This window comes from Hyperolius riggenbachi, chromosome 9, assembly GCF_040937935.1.
Source record: "Hyperolius riggenbachi isolate aHypRig1 chromosome 9, aHypRig1.pri, whole genome shotgun sequence".
NCBI lineage: Eukaryota > Metazoa > Chordata > Amphibia > Anura > Hyperoliidae > Hyperolius > Hyperolius riggenbachi.
In genome coordinates, this window is record NC_090654.1 from 251,614,456 (window position 1) to 251,630,067 (window position 15,612).

The window sequence follows — 15,612 nt, forward strand, 5'->3', positions numbered from 1 at the left end:
TCTTTCTAAAATGGGGTCATTTGTGGGGTTCCTATACTGAACTGGCATTTTAGGGGCCCTAAACCGTGAGGAGTAGTCTGGAAATCAAATTCCGCAAAATGACCTGTGAAATCCTAAAGGTACTCATTGGACTTTGGGCCCTTTAGCGCAGTTAGGGTGCAAAAAAGTGCCACACATGTGGTATTGCCATACTCGGGAGAAGTAGTACAATGTGTTTTGGGGTGTATTTTTACACATACCCATGCTGGGTGGGAGAAATACCTCTGTAAATGACAATCTTTTGATTTTTTTACACACAATTGTCCAATTGTTTTTTTTTTTCGTTTTTTTTGTCACAAAGTGTCATTTTCCGCTTACTTGTGACAAAAAATAATATCTTCTATGAACTCACTATGCCTCTCAGTGAATACTTTGGGATGTCTTCTTTCCAAAATGGGGTCATTTGGGGGGTATTTATACTATCCTGGAATTCTAGCCCCTCATGAAACATGACAGGGGGTCAGAAAAGTCATAGATGCTTGAAAATGGCAAAATTCACATTTTGCACCATAGTTTGTAAACGCTATAACTTTTACCCAAACCAATAAATATACACTGAATGGTTTTTTTTTTATCAAAAACATGTTTGTCCACATTTTTCGCGCTGCATGTATACAGAAATTTTACTTTATTTGAAAATTGTCAGCACAGAAAGTTAAAAAAATCATTTTTTTGCCAAAATTCATGTCTTTTTTGATGAATATAATAAAAAGTAAAAATCGCAGGAGCAATCAAATAGCACCAAAAGAAAGCTTTATTAGTGACAAGAAAAGGAGCCAAAATTCATTTAGGTGGTAGGTTGTATGAGCGAGCAATAAACCGTGAAAGCTGCAGTGGTCTGAATGGAAAAAAAGTGGCCGGTCCTTAAGGGGTAGAAAGACTGTGGTCCTCAAGTGGTTAATACCCCGTTAAGGTCGCATACAGTAGAGCGTACAGGCAATGAAAAGTATGTTTCCAAGTCATTACTTGGAAACGGCGTAAGTCATTACTTGACGGCGGCCGGCGTGACAGCACGGCGCATGTGCGATTAAACCGCGCATGCGCCGTGCTGTCACGCCGGCCGCCGTCATGACGCGCGGCGGCCGGCGTGTGACGTCATTTGTGACGTATACGGAAGGAGAAGGCCCGACACTCGCCAGTGTCGCCCGGGGGACCGGCCTGTCCGCGCTATGCGGACAGCCGCCGGGAGAAGAGCCAGGAGGCCGGCGTGGGACGTCCCGACCAGGGCTGGGATGGAGAAAGCCCCGGGTAAGTTCAAATTTTATTTTTACTCTGAGCTCGGAGTCACTTTAAAAGCAATGATGATACGATATGGACCTTATTCAAGCTTTCTCCTTGGAGATCATTTTTCATCTTCTGCTTAAAATCACTTTTCTGCACTCAACAAATGAAAAAGTATCAAAGTAGGTGACTACCGGTAAGTACTGTCAATAGTATTTGCAACATTTTCTTGCTTGCTGGTGAATTAAAAAGGCATTTTATTGATAAGGTGTAAAAACATCTCTTAGGTCGCATTCACAGTGCCACGTTGTGGAGCTGCGTTATAAAGTCTTATAACGCAGCTTAGCGCACTGCAATGCCAATCCCATGGGCCGTTCACAGTGCGACGTTAAAGTCACGTTGAAAAATGTTGCGTTGTGGTAACTCACTGCTTGCAGTGCGTTACCTCTTAACGATGACACGTTGCGACTTTAACGTCGCATTAAATGCAACGTCCAACTGTGAATGCGGCCTCAGGAAAACATGTTAGAGAATAAGGGCTGGTTCAGACAGACGCTTGCAGAGCGTTTACTGCCAGCGTTCGGGGCTTGGCGTTAAACGCTCCCATTCAAGTGAATGGGAGCGTTTGTACCAAGCTTTTACGCGCGTTTCCACGAACGCGGCGTTCGGGTCCCGATTTTCACTGGCGATCAAGGAGCCCCTGGAAGCTACATGTTGCTTCCAGGGGCGGTTAACCGCGACGGGTAATGTCCCCCTAGGGGAAGAAAAAACACGACCGCATCCGAACGCAATGCGAACGCTGCTGAAACCCCAAACGCATTGCCGCCACGACGCCAACGAACGCGACGCCTCCAAACGTCCGTCTGAACTAGCCCTTAGTAAGTGACTTGAAAAAGGTCCATTGGCGTATATGCAATTCACTTTTTCTCCTGATTTTTCTCCTTGGTGATATTTTCACAACTCGTTAATAAAGTGCCCTTTAAGCCACCAGTAAGCAATAAAATACTCGAAATACTTTTGACAGTATTTTTCCACCTATTTTTGGTACTTTTTTTCAATTGCAAAGTTATGAACAGTTATTTTAAAGAAAACATAAAAATGATCTCCTAGGAGAGAACTCAGGTGAAAAACGTAATTACATATGGGCCATTTTCTCCTAGCATGGTCTATGCCCATTGTACTGCTTTGCTTCCGGGCATGCTTAATAGTTAGGAAAGGTGGGGGGAAAGGCTGTGCATCCCTAAACACATGTTGCAATTGAATGGTTAATTGCACAGGCATACACCGCCTCTGCCAGACTGAAAAATGCACGCCCTGCATCCAAGACAAGTGCTAACATTTATTAAACTAGGAGGAACTTTAGCTTCCAATATGGTTTGCATGCAAAGTATATTATACTAGACACTTGCGCCACGGTGAGGCAAACCTTCGGGCAAGTGACCTAACCTAAATTTAAAACCTTGGGAGCAGCTAAGCAAAAAAAACGTGTAACTTACATTTGGTTGAACAGCAAGGAGAACGCCAGCAAATACCACTAAAGCTGCATCTGAAATGACCACCAGCTCAGTGTGAAGCACCTAAATAGATTTTCTGCACACTTCGCATTCAATTTAGATGCAAATCATATGCAAATCTGCTACTACTTATCTACTACTATGCTTAATAGTGCTTATGCCGGATTAATGATTTGGAGACACAAGCTACATTTATGCATATCTCATACCTTCTGTGAGTCCTAAGTGGTCTTTGTGAATTAGCTGCACAGAATCAGTGTGTGTCCACGAGCTGCCGGCTGTAGTACTGGCTGTCCAGCCGCAGGTGCCTCCTTCAAAGGTGCAGTGCGCCCCTAGAGGAAGGATTTCTTCTGAAAGGACAACACAAAGGGTATTAAAGCTTCCATTCTCCCAAAAACACAGGATGTCGAGAGAGAGCTACCTAGGGAACACATGAATATTTAACTAGCTCAGTTAACACCAATTGGCGTAAAGTCCTGGGGCTGGCTTTTGCAGGAGATTGTGCGCGCCGCTCTGCCTTCAGTCTCCCAGGGGCGATCGCCGCTCGGAGGCTGTTAGACGGCGAAACCGCTGTCTAATTGCCCTTTATAAAAAAGACCTTATAGTTTTTGAGAAAATTGATTTTAAATTTGCAAAAGAAAAATGTTTTTTAAACGCAGAAAAAGGAGTTTAAAAACCATTTCTTTTTGTATTTTTGTATTTAAAAACTTTAAGGTCTTTTTGAACAAATCTTTTTGTAACTTGTACGATTCTTCTTAACATATGTAGCAATTTTGGTGTCAGTAGCATGTATGGAGGCTTTGCTATTCACTGCCAAAGTCGGCACGAAATTACGCGTAAATTAATGCTTGATTACGAATGGTAACAATTACCTACAAAATTAATTACACTATTCCCCCCAACATGTCACATTACAATTACGATGTGTAATTGCGTATTACGATGCGTAATTATGTATGGGCGTAATTTCTACTCATCACTAATGGTCAATGAGACGCAAATAATTCCGACTTGATTACACATTTAATACAGACTGTACGCGGTTTGGAATTTGGCCAGTTGAACACACCTCCTGTCAGATTTGATTTGCCGAATTCCAAATTGCAAACAACTAACATTAAATTTGCATGCAAGAGAGAATTACTGGTGTTTGACTAACTATCCCTAATGGTGAATAACCAGGCTGAGGGTGTATGTGATATAAAGGCATCAGGAAATTTAGGCTCCGGGATATAGCTGATAGTAGACTATTAGGAACATTTTACATTTACCGATATTTTACTAAAGCTAAACCTAACCCTACTCTCACACAGAATCCTTCCCCCTCCAATGCCGTTACGGCCAGAACCCAAAGTCTGGCCACTTCAGGTTATGCCGGTCAACACTAGAAGTGGCCGTCTCACTGTGGCCAATATCAGAAATTAACCACTTCACCACTGAGGGGTTTTACCCCTTGAACACCAGAGCAATTTTCACCTTTCAGCGCTCCGTCCATTAATTTGGCTATAACTTTATTATTACTTATCGCAATGAAATGAACTATATCTTGTTTTTTTTTTGCCACCAATTAGGCTTTCTTTAGGTGGAACATTATGCCAAGAATTATTTTATTCTAAATGTGTTTTAATGGGAAAATAGGAAAAAATGTGGGAAAAAAATATTATTTTTCAGTTTTCGGCCATTATAGTTTTTAAATAATGCATGCTACTGTAATTAAAACCCATGTTAACCCGGTTATAAAACCGTTTAAATTATGTCCCTATCACAATGTTTGGCGCCAATATTTTATTTGGAAATAAAGGTGCAGTTTTTTCAGTTTTGCGTCCATCCCTAATTACAAGACCGTAGTTTATAAAGTAACAGTGTTATACCCTCTTGACATAAATATTTAAAAAGTTCAGTCCCTAAGGTAACTATTTATGTTTTTTTTTTATTGTTTTTTTAATTACAAAAAAAGAATAATTGGGGAGTGTGGGAGGTAATGAGTTAATATATTGTGTAAAACAATGTATTTGTATGTGTAAAATGCTTTAGGGTGTAGTTTACTATTTGGACACAAGATGGCCACAGTGAGTCTGTTTACAGGCGACCTGTAAGCGTCCGGAAGGACACTTACAGGAAGCAGTAGGAGGCTGGGAGAATCACAATGATCGCGCTGTTTCTCAAAGAAGCAGCAGATCATTGCGGTGGCTTAGATCAACGAAAGGGAATGGATTTTCCCGTTCATTGATCTCCGGGCGAGCGGGCGGCAGTGTGCACGAGCGGCGGGAGCGCGCGCACTAGCGGCGGGGGCGCGGACAGCAGCGGTAGCGCGGAAGGTACGGATTTCTCCGTCCCTGGTTTTTTGTACCGCCAGGGGTAAAGTGGTTAATGAAGATCTCCGGATTCGGCGGCAATGTGAGAAAAATGAAGCTGGCTTCTCGGCACTGGTTCCACCCGCTGCCCGCTCCTATTCAGCTCTGGCAGCCGGGGACACACGCATGGCCCCCAGAATCATTTGTAGCGCCAAGGAAGCAAGGATTCCTGCTGTTCGTTTCAGAAGCAATGTCTGCACCCTTCCCGCCCTGCTTCCCCGCTGCTACAAACAACTCTGGGCGGAATGCGTGTGTCCCCTGCCAGAGCTGAATAGGAGGGGGCAGCGGGTGGAGCCAGTGCCGGGGAGCCGACTTCATTTCTCTCACAATCTTCATCATTTCTGACATTGGCCCCAGTGAGATGGACACTTTTAGTTTTGACCGGCCAGAACCCGAAGTGGCCAGACCTAGGGTTCTGGCAGTAACACACACACATATATATATATATATATATATATATATATATATATATATATATATATATATATATATATATAACCTTGGATTGAGAGTAACTTTGTTTATTTCATTTATACATGGGTCACCTCATCACAACTAAGGCCCAGTTCACATTAGCGTTTGTCAACGGAACCTGTACGGTTATACGGTTCCGTGGTCCATGCCGCTGAGTGGACCAAAAATGCAGCAGGACCCCATTTTCCAGACCTTTTCGCTCAGCGGAGCGGAAACAGAAGGTTTTGCAGCATATAGGAACCAATGAAAACGGACGTTTTACAACATACTGGCTGTAATGACCGTTTTCATCAGATCCAGATGGCCGGATCCGTATGTCCGGTTCTGTAAAAAAACGCAAATGTGAACTTGGCCTAAGCTAATAGTTCTTCTCCCTTTGGAGCTGCAGGATTGTACTAATTGTACTTGATCTGAGTTTAGAGACTGTGCAAAGTCACATTTCCATGCAATTCTCAGAAGTACAGTAACTGTCATTGGGTAAGTTCCTTGTTAAAGCCACACAAAAAAAAATGTGTGGCGAGCCGACACATGGCAATGATTCTGTTAGTTATAGTGAAAGTCTTGTTTACATTTTTATTTTATACTATTTTACTATAACTGTTTTTGGATTGTGGAATGAATCAACTGGGGTTCCATCAATTCTTATGGGGAAATTTGCTTTGATATAAGAGTGTTTTGGATTACAAGTATGTTTCCGGAATGAATTATGCTCGCAAACCGAGGTTCCACTGTGTGTATATATATATATATATATATATATATATATATATTTATATATATAATAACAATGTTCAATGTCTAGTGGATGTTCCTCTTCGGATCTGTTTTCCAATGTCATAGCCTTTGAATTTAGGATGAGAATATATCTGATGTGAACTTCCGCTTGAGAAAGCAAGGGCCTGGAGTGTGAGGGCAGGGAGCTGCAGAAGTTCCCCACATGATAGGGTAGCCGGCACTGGCAACCAAGGGGTTAAGGGTTTGGGTCAGTGCTGGTCGTAATGGAAAAATCTACGCTTACGGATCATTACGCGCAATTTTACGCTATTACGCATTACGCAATTACGGTTACGGCGTAGGAAATTATCTACGGTACATCACTGTAATTACGCGTAAACTTACGCAATTACGCGTAAGGATACCGTAATGAAGGCGCTTACACTACAATGTTACGCGTAGTGCCGTAATACCCATTAATGCGTATTTTTTTACGCATGCGGACGATATGTACGCAATAGCCGTCAATGTGACAGTTATTGCGTACATATCATTCGTATGCGTCAAAACGTACGCTTATACTGAAGGGCGGGAGAAGATACTATTGGTTGCTTAGGATGTTGACTGATTGGCTACTCTTAGAAAATGGGAGATTTTACGTTAGTAATTACGCGTAAAATTACGCGTAAGTGTTCGTAAAATTACGCATGCCTAGCAATTACGGTAGACAGTGTAATTACGATACCACTTACGGTCTTACGCGTAAATAATTACGCGTAAGACCGTAAGTTACGCGTAATGCTTACGCGTAAATTTACATTGAATTACGATGCGTAATTACGCTCATGCGTAATTTCGGCCCAGCACTGGTTTGGGTGGGATGAGGACAGCTTCCGGGGTAAAGAGGGTTGAGCTGAGAGGTGGGCTTGGGAGAAGGGATAAAAGGAAGGGGCGGGCTCTAATTAGGAAAGCAATCTTGAGGTGGAAAGCTCCCTCCCTCCCTGTGGTTTTTTGTTTTTCTGTCAAATGTTTTGTCATTGCAGCCGGAGGGGTAAGGGCTCTGGAGGTTGGTGGCATGTTTTGGGAGGATTTGCCTCCGGTGCAAATCCCACAAGTTACAGTTTCATCGGCAAGTGGTGATTATGTGGGGCATGCAGAACGCGAATGCGGCGGGGGACCGGTCACAAGGAAGGCTGCATGCCAGGTTACGGTGCGGTGCTCTCTTGGAGCCTCCGGGGCCCTTTCCTCAACTCTCTGAAATTGTCTGTTAATTTACTGTGTTTTAAAGCGGACCTGAACTCAGAATTTCCTCTCTGCTCTAAAATATACACAACAGCATAGTAACCTTTAAACAAAAAACATTTCTTTGTTACAGCTGATACAAATCCTAAAATACATCTGCAGTGTTTCTACTTCCTGATTCATGGAAGCAGACCTATTGTTAACCTCCTCCTGTACTTTCAAATGAGCTCATCTGCCATCTCTGCCATGGCAGTCATGTGACACAGGGGAGTGATCAAATTACAATTTGGGATTAGACACAAATGAGGAGGAATTAAACAGGCTAAACTCTTTAAATACATACAGGGTGCATTTCTCTCTGTTTTCCTTCTGTCCTGTGCAAGAGGTCAAGTCCACTTTAAAGAGTTGTATTTGGTTAATAAACAAAGGGCTGCTTTGGCCTTATTAAATCCAAATGCCAAGTAGTCCTTAGAGCAGCACGGTGGCATAGTAGTTAGCGCTCTCGCCTTGCGACGCTGGGTCCCCGGTTTGAATCCCAGCCAAGTCAACATCTGCACGGAGTTTGTATGTTCTCCCCATGTCTGTGTGGGTTTCCTCTGGGCAGTCTGGATTCTTCCCACATACCAAAAACATACAGATAAGTTCATTGGCTTCCCCCTAAAAATTGGCCCTAGACTATGATACATACACTACACCATACATACATAGACATAAGACTATGATAGGGACTAGATTGTGAGCCCCTCTGAGGGACAGTTAGTGACAAGACAGTATATTCTGTACAGCACTGCTAAATAAGTCGGCACTATATAAATACTTAAATAAATAAATAGTCCGTGTTTTCATTTCAGGTTGTATTAGGGGTTTTTGTAAGGTGGGAAGGGTCAATAAGCACTACTATCAAGGAATATCATAGCTCTGAAACATTCACATTATATAATTTATACCTAAAAGCTATAGTTCATTGCTTTCAGATAGAATGGACTTGTCCACACTCACCCACAAAGGTAGCAAAAGGAGTGGTCTCTAAGTGGAAAACAGACAGTAATGATCCTAATTCATCCTCGTTTAAGTCAAAACAAAAAATACTGAATTTCCAGTTTCAGAATGTGGAACGTTTTCAAGGTCAAGATTAACAAAAAAAAAGTCTACATAGGCTATGCAGTAGGAGGAAGGAAGGTACTCACCACAAACTGCACCTTCATCATCTCCTCCTGGGCAGTCCGTCTGAAAGTCACACACCTTCATGCGGCCAATACATTCCCCATTCTTACAAAGGAAAGAGGATTCCCATGGGCAGGAAAATACATCCACTTCACCATCACCTAAAGAAATACGGTATTCCTTCTTAAACATTTTTATCATTAAAGAGAAGAAAAGAAAAACATTTGAGATTTTATTTTTTAGAGGTCAACCTTACCTAAAAACACGGGGATGGTCCATATTTTGATCAAACTACTACAATCTCAGTGTCAACCTTCTGTTAATGATACTGTTAATGTTTTGACTATGTGTTTCATTATCTAGCTCAGCTGTGCCCAACCTACGGCCCGCGGGCCATTTGTGGCCCGCGAGGCCAGTTTCTGTGGCCCGCGCGGCGGTGTCCTGCGGAGGGGGAGACTGAGGAGGGGTAGAGGATCGGGTGGTATTGCGTAGTAAAGTATCGGCTGATTCCTATTGGAGGAAGGTTCCTGCACTAACCAATGAGCGAGGCTTTCTAACTATCCCAGCGCTACCCGGGGCTGAATACCAGCACATTCTCAAGTATTCGCGGGACTACGCCGATACTTTACTACGCAATACCCACCCGATCCTCTCCTCCTCGGGCAGCCCACTCAGCCCCACACACACAGGGCAGCCTCCTCAGCCCCACACAGACAGGGCAGCCCACTCAGCCCCACACAGACAGGGCAGCCCCCTCAGCCCTACACAGACAGGGCAGCCCCCTCAGCCCCACACAGACAGGGCAGCCCCCTCAGCCCTACACAGACAGGGCAGCCCCCTCAGCCCCACACAGACAGGGCAGCCCCCTCAGCCCCACACAGACAGGGCAGCCTCCTCAGCCCCACACAGACAGGGCAGCCTCCTCAGCCCCACACAGACAGGGCAGCCTCCTCAGCCCCACACAGACAGGGCAGCCTCCTCAGCCCCACACAGACAGGGCAGCCTCCTCAGCCCCACACAGACAGGGCAGCCTCCTCAGCCCCACACAGACAGGGCAGCCTCCTCAGCCCCACACAGACAGGGCAGCCTCTTCAGCCCCACACAGACAGGGCAGCCCACTCAGCCCCACACAGACAGGGCAGCCCCCTCAGCCCCACACAGACAGGGCAGCCTCCTCAGCCCCACACAGACAGGGCAGCCTCCTCAGCCCCACACAGACAGGGCAGCCTCTTCAGCCCCACACAGACAGGGCAGCCCACTCAGCCCCACACAGACAGGGCAGCCCCCTCAGCCCCACACAGACAGGGCAGCCTCCTCAGCCCCACACAGACAGGGCAGCCTCCTCAGCCCCACACAGACAGGGCAGCCTCCTCAGCCCCACACAGACAGGGCAGCCTCCTCAGCCCCACACAGACAGGGCAGCCTCCTCAGCCCCACACAGACAGGGCAGCCTCCTCAGCCCCACACAGACAGGGCAGCCTCCTCAGCCCCACACAGACAGGGCAGCCTCCTCAGCCCCACACAGACAGGGCAGCCTCCTCAGCCCCACACAGACAGGGCAGCCCACTCAGCCCCACACAGACAGGGCAGCCCCCTCAGCCCCACACAGAGCTGACAGCCCCCTCAGCCCTACACAGAGCAGACAGCCCCCTCAGCCCCACACAGAGCGGGCAGCCCCACACAGAAACTGGCTCACGTTCACGCATCACAGATGATCATCTTCATTCTGTATTAAGAATAAATGTTACAAATTTGGAGCCAAATATCCAGAAATTGGTTTCTGAAAAACAGCCGCAAACTTCTCATTAAGAAAATGTGCATCAAATGGTGAGTACAACAATTCTTATATTGTCGTTTTCTTTCCATTTCCAACACCATGTTAACTGTTACTAGAAAAACGTTTAAAGTTTTACATCGAAAATTTGTATGCATGTGTTCTGGCCCTCGAGATTTTTCTTGATTTAAAGTTCGGCCCTCGGGCCAAAAAAGGTTGGGCACCACTGATCTAGCTTAAAGGACAACTAACCTGAGAGGGATATGGAGGCTGACATATTTATTCCCTTTTAAGCAATGCACATTGCCTGTTTGTCCTGCTGATCCTCTGCCTCTAAAGCCCAGTACACGCCACGTAATTTCCCATCAGATCAATGGGTTAATTCGATCATTTCCAACCAGTCTGATCAACTCCTAATTGATAACGCAATACATTTTCCATAGTAGTTAATGGAAAGTTGATTGCATTATTGATTTGGAGCTGATTTGACCAGTTGGAAATGATCAAATTGACCCGTCAAATTGCGTGATGTGTGTACTGGGCTTAATACTTGTAGCCATAGACCCTGAACGAGCATGCAGATGAGATGTTGGACTTAAAGAGTGATGAAACTCTATAAATACTTAAAAAGCTATGTAAACACCCCAAAAAATATTTAAAATGTCAAGCATTTAAAAAAATGTTTATTGCCTTTAGTCACCACCTTGTTTATCTGTCAACTCTCTTTATCTCTCCTTAGTGCTGAATCCGAGTTAGAAGAAGCTTTCAGTTTGCAAGGCATTGTGGCCCCTTACACACTCCAATGAGTTCTGGGTCACCATGAGCCTGCTGGTTAGTCTGTACCTCTCGGTGTTACAAGCCCTACTCCATAGAGCCAAATTAATCCATGCCATGCACTGATGAGGATCAAACAACCCGAAACAGTCTGTATGCATGTTGGATTATTATAGCTCTGTACAAATTAACAAGGTGACACATCATTGCATTCCAGCGGATCTGGAGGTGTGTTTAGCTTCTAAGGGCAACAATGGTTAATTTGCATATATTCAGCAGTGATGCACTGGGAGACATCTCAAGCTCACTCCAACCTGAATTATCGCAAATTCTTTCTGTTTTAAGAAAGAAAACTTTTGTTTGCAAGGCATTGTGGGAGTCTTTTTTTTCTTACAGAAGGAGTCTAAGAATGACCAAGAGAATTGACCAAGTCTTGCGAGATTACTGAGCTGATGTCCATGGAGCAGAACATGCATTGTTCTCTCCCTTCTATATGCAGTAGCATTCAGCCATATTATTTGGCTCCTGTGAAGTGCTCTGTGTCTACCAGAGACGGTTCAAGAAACAACTGGGCCCTAGGCTAAAATTAGCCTGGGGGCCCCCAACAGACACCCCCGACCAAAAAGCGTCATTAGAGGCCCTATGTTGCCGCCAAACTTCCCTCCTGGGCCCCTGAGTTGACTGCTGACCCTCCCCCAATCACTTCCCAATTTAACTCTGCAGAGTCCTTGGGGATTAACAGTTAAGATGGGGAGGGACAACTTGGGGGCCCCTAGAGGCTCTGGGGCCATGGGGCAATTGCCCATTTTTTCCTATGGTAGCTCCGGCCCTGGTGTCTACCGTTCAGCATCAGAGTGAAAGGGAGAGAACTATGTGACATCACTGGATGCACCCCACTCATAGCTCTGCTGACTGAAGTTTTAATTACTGTGCTAATAAGATAAAAATAGGTGCACAGAGGGATAGGGGATTAACTACAATTCATGCCCCCCCCCCCCCTAGCAAAACTTTGATGGTGCCCCTTTATGTTCACAACTCTTCCTTTAACTCTTCTTGGTGACCCTCACAGCCTGGGGGCCCATCTCACAAGGGTCATAAAACAAGTGCGGTCATCAGGATCTCCACACCCAGAACAAGTGTAGCCACAAAAACACCTGATCTGAGGGATGAGCCCCTGTATCAGAGGACGGGAAGGTTATTAGTTGCCCCCTCCCAAACTTCCGGGCTGCTCCCCTCTAGTTATGCCCAGTGCTGGTCGTAATGGAGAAAGCTACGCTTACGGATCATTACGCGTAATTTTACGCTATTACGCGTTACGAAATTACGCTTACGTCATAGACATTCAATTTCGGTACATGTCTGTAATTACGCATAGCACTTACGCAATTACGCGTAAGTATACCGTAATTCAGGTTATTACGTTATAGGCTTACGCGTAAAATCCTACTAGCAATTAATGCGTAAGGTCATGCTGCCAAGCGGAAAAGTTGACGCATGGATCAATGTTAGGTAGCCGCCGACTTTAAGGGTTAATAGCAAAGCCCCCTTAAGTGCTAAGAGCCTCAAATTTGGAGAATATATTAAGGAGATCAGAAGGAATAAGGGCTCGTTTCCACTATTGCGGTGCAGAATCGCCTGGATTCCACCGCTGTTGAAATTCCATGAATTAGCATGCGGATGCGAATTTTTGCGCGTTTTTTGCCGCGAATTCGCATGCGAATTCGCATAGGTGAGGGTATATGCGAAATTAACCATGTCACTGCCTGTTTGAATTACATTGGTACCTATGCAAATTCGCATGCGAATTCGCATGAAAATTCGCATACCATAGCCGCATGCGAATTTCCTATTAAATACATTAGCGGCGATTCGCATGCATTCCACTCGCAGGCGAATTCGTTGGCTCTTTTGTGCGTTTTTTTACCGCTGAAAAAAACGCACCTCAACAACGCTACAGTGGAAACAGGCCCATCCACTTGCATTACATGTGCGAATCTGCATGCGTTGGACGCATGCAGATTCGCGATAGTGGAAACGAGCCCTAAGAGGAAACATTTTTTTTTCAAAAAGACCTTATAGTTTTTGAGAAAATCGATGTTAAAGTTTCAAAGGAAAAATATATACATTTAAAAACCCGCCGACTTTAACGGTTAATAGCAAAGCCTGCTTAAAATTTAGGAACACCAAATTCACAGGGTATATTAAGGGGATCAGTGGGAATAAGAGGAAAAATTTTTTTTTCAAAAAGACCTTATAGTTTTTGAGAAAATCGATTTTTAAGTTTCAAGGGCGAAAATGTCTTTTAAATGCGGAAAATGTCAGTTTTTTTTGCACAGGTAACAATAGTGTTTTATTTTCATAGATTCCCCCAAGTGGGAAGAGTTTTACTTACTTCGTTCTGAGTGTGGGAAATATAAAAAAAAAACGACGTGGGGTCCCCCCTCCCAGACCTCTTTAACCCCTTGTCCCCCATGCAGACTGGGATAGCCAGAATGCGGAGCACCGGCCGCGTGGGGCTCCGCACCCTGACTATACCAGCCCGCATGGTCCATGGATTGGGGGTCTCGGAAGGGGAGGGGCAGCCAAGCTTTCCCCTCCCCCTCCGAGCCCTTGTCCAATCCAAGGACAAGGGGCTCTTCTCCACCTCCGATGGGCGGTGGAGGTGGAGGCCGCGATTTCCTGGGGAGGGGTTCATGGTGGCATCTGGGAGTCCCCTTTAAAAAGGGGTCCCCCAGATGCCCACCCCCCTCCCAGGAGAAATGAGTATAGAGGTACTTGTACCCCTTACCCATTTCCTTTAAGAGTTAAAAGTAAATAAACACACAAACACATAGAAAAAGTATTTTAATTGAACAAAAAACATAACCACGAAAAAAGTCCTTTATTATTCTTAATTAACCATTAATACTTACCTGTCCCTTTAAAAGCCAGTTCCCACGCAATATCCTCGGAAATATACTAATCAGTTACAATGTAACAAAGTTATTACAATGTAACAACTTTGTTACTTTGTAACACCACCGCACCCGACGTCACTCGCCGCTCACCCGCCGGCTGCCGCATACACGCTAGTCCCCGCCGGCTCCCGCCGTCCACTCCGCCCACACCTGTCACCCATATACATGCTGGCACCCATGGGTGCCAGCATGTATATAGGTGACATGTGGGAGAGGCGGGGAGGGCAGCGGAGCCGGCGGGGACTTAGCGTCCCTTCACCCGACAGAGCTTTGAGCTATATTAGCTCAGAGCTCTCGAAAGCATCTTTGTATTTGGGCTCCAAGGAGCCCCATTGGTCCTTAGCAGACCAATGGGGTTCCTTCTGATTTGAAGGAACCCCATTGGTCTGCTAAGGACCAATGGGGCTCCTTGGAGCCCAAATACAAAGATGCTTTCGAGAGCTCTGAGCTAATATAGCTCAGAGCTCTGTCGGGTGAAGGGACGCTAAGTCCCCGCCGGCTCCGCTGCCCTCCCCGCCTCTCCCACATGTCACCTATATACATGCTGGCACCCATGGGTGCCAGCATGTATATGGGTGACAGGTGTGGGCGGAGTGGACGGCGGGAGCCGGCGGGGACTAGCGTGTATGCGGCGGCCGGCGGGTGAGCGGCGAGTGACGTCGGGTGCGGTGGTGTTACAAAGTAACAAAGTTGTTACATTGTAATAACTTTGTTACATTGTAACTGATTAGTATATTTCCGAGGATATTGCGTGGGAACTGGCTTTTAAAGGGACAGGTAAGTATTAATGGTTAATTAAGAATATTAAAGGACTTTTTTCGTGGTTATGTTTTTTGTTCAATTAAAATACTTTTTCTATGTGTTTGTGTGTTTATTTACTTTTAACTCTTAAAGGAAATGGGTAAGGGGTACAAGTACCTCTATACTCATTTCTCCTGTGAGGGGGGTGGGCATCTGGGGGACCCCTTTTTAAAGGGGACTCCCAGATGCCACCATGAACCCCTCCCCAGGAAATCGCGGCCTCCACCTCCACCGCCCATCGGAGGTGGAGAAGAGCCCCTTGTCCTTGGATTGGACAAGGGCTCGGAGGGGGAGGGGAAAGCTTGGCTGCCCCTCCCCTTCCGAGACCCCCCAATCCATGGACCATGCGGGCTGGTATAGTCAGGGTGCGGAGCCCCACGCGGCCGGTGCTCCGCATTCTGGCTATCCCAGTCTGCATGGGGGACAAGGGGTTAAAGAGGTCTGGGAGGGGGGACCCCACGTCATTTTTTTTTTATATTTCCCACACTCAGAACGAAGTAAGTAAAACTCTTCCCACTTGGGGGAATCTATGAAAATAAAACACTATTGTTACCTGTGCAAAAAAACCTGACATTTTCCGCATT

The 15,612-nt window shown here is 45.5% G+C and overlaps 1 protein-coding gene across 3 annotated transcripts in view; it reads right to left on the minus strand.

The window, feature by feature from the left end:
* LTK (leukocyte receptor tyrosine kinase) overlaps positions 1–15,612 on the minus strand; it is a 334,656-nt gene that overhangs the window by 106,117 nt on the left and 212,927 nt on the right. For 2 of the 3 annotated variants that reach the window (XM_068254290.1, XM_068254288.1), the window contains 2 exons: positions 8,746–8,883; positions 2,984–3,124 (listed from right to left, as the gene is read on the minus strand). In XM_068254290.1, coding sequence (XP_068110391.1) covers positions 2,984–3,124; positions 8,746–8,883 — 279 coding nt within the window. The remainder of the gene's footprint in view (positions 1–2,983; positions 3,125–8,745; positions 8,884–15,612) is intronic. The other variant, XM_068254289.1, reaches the window with a different exon arrangement.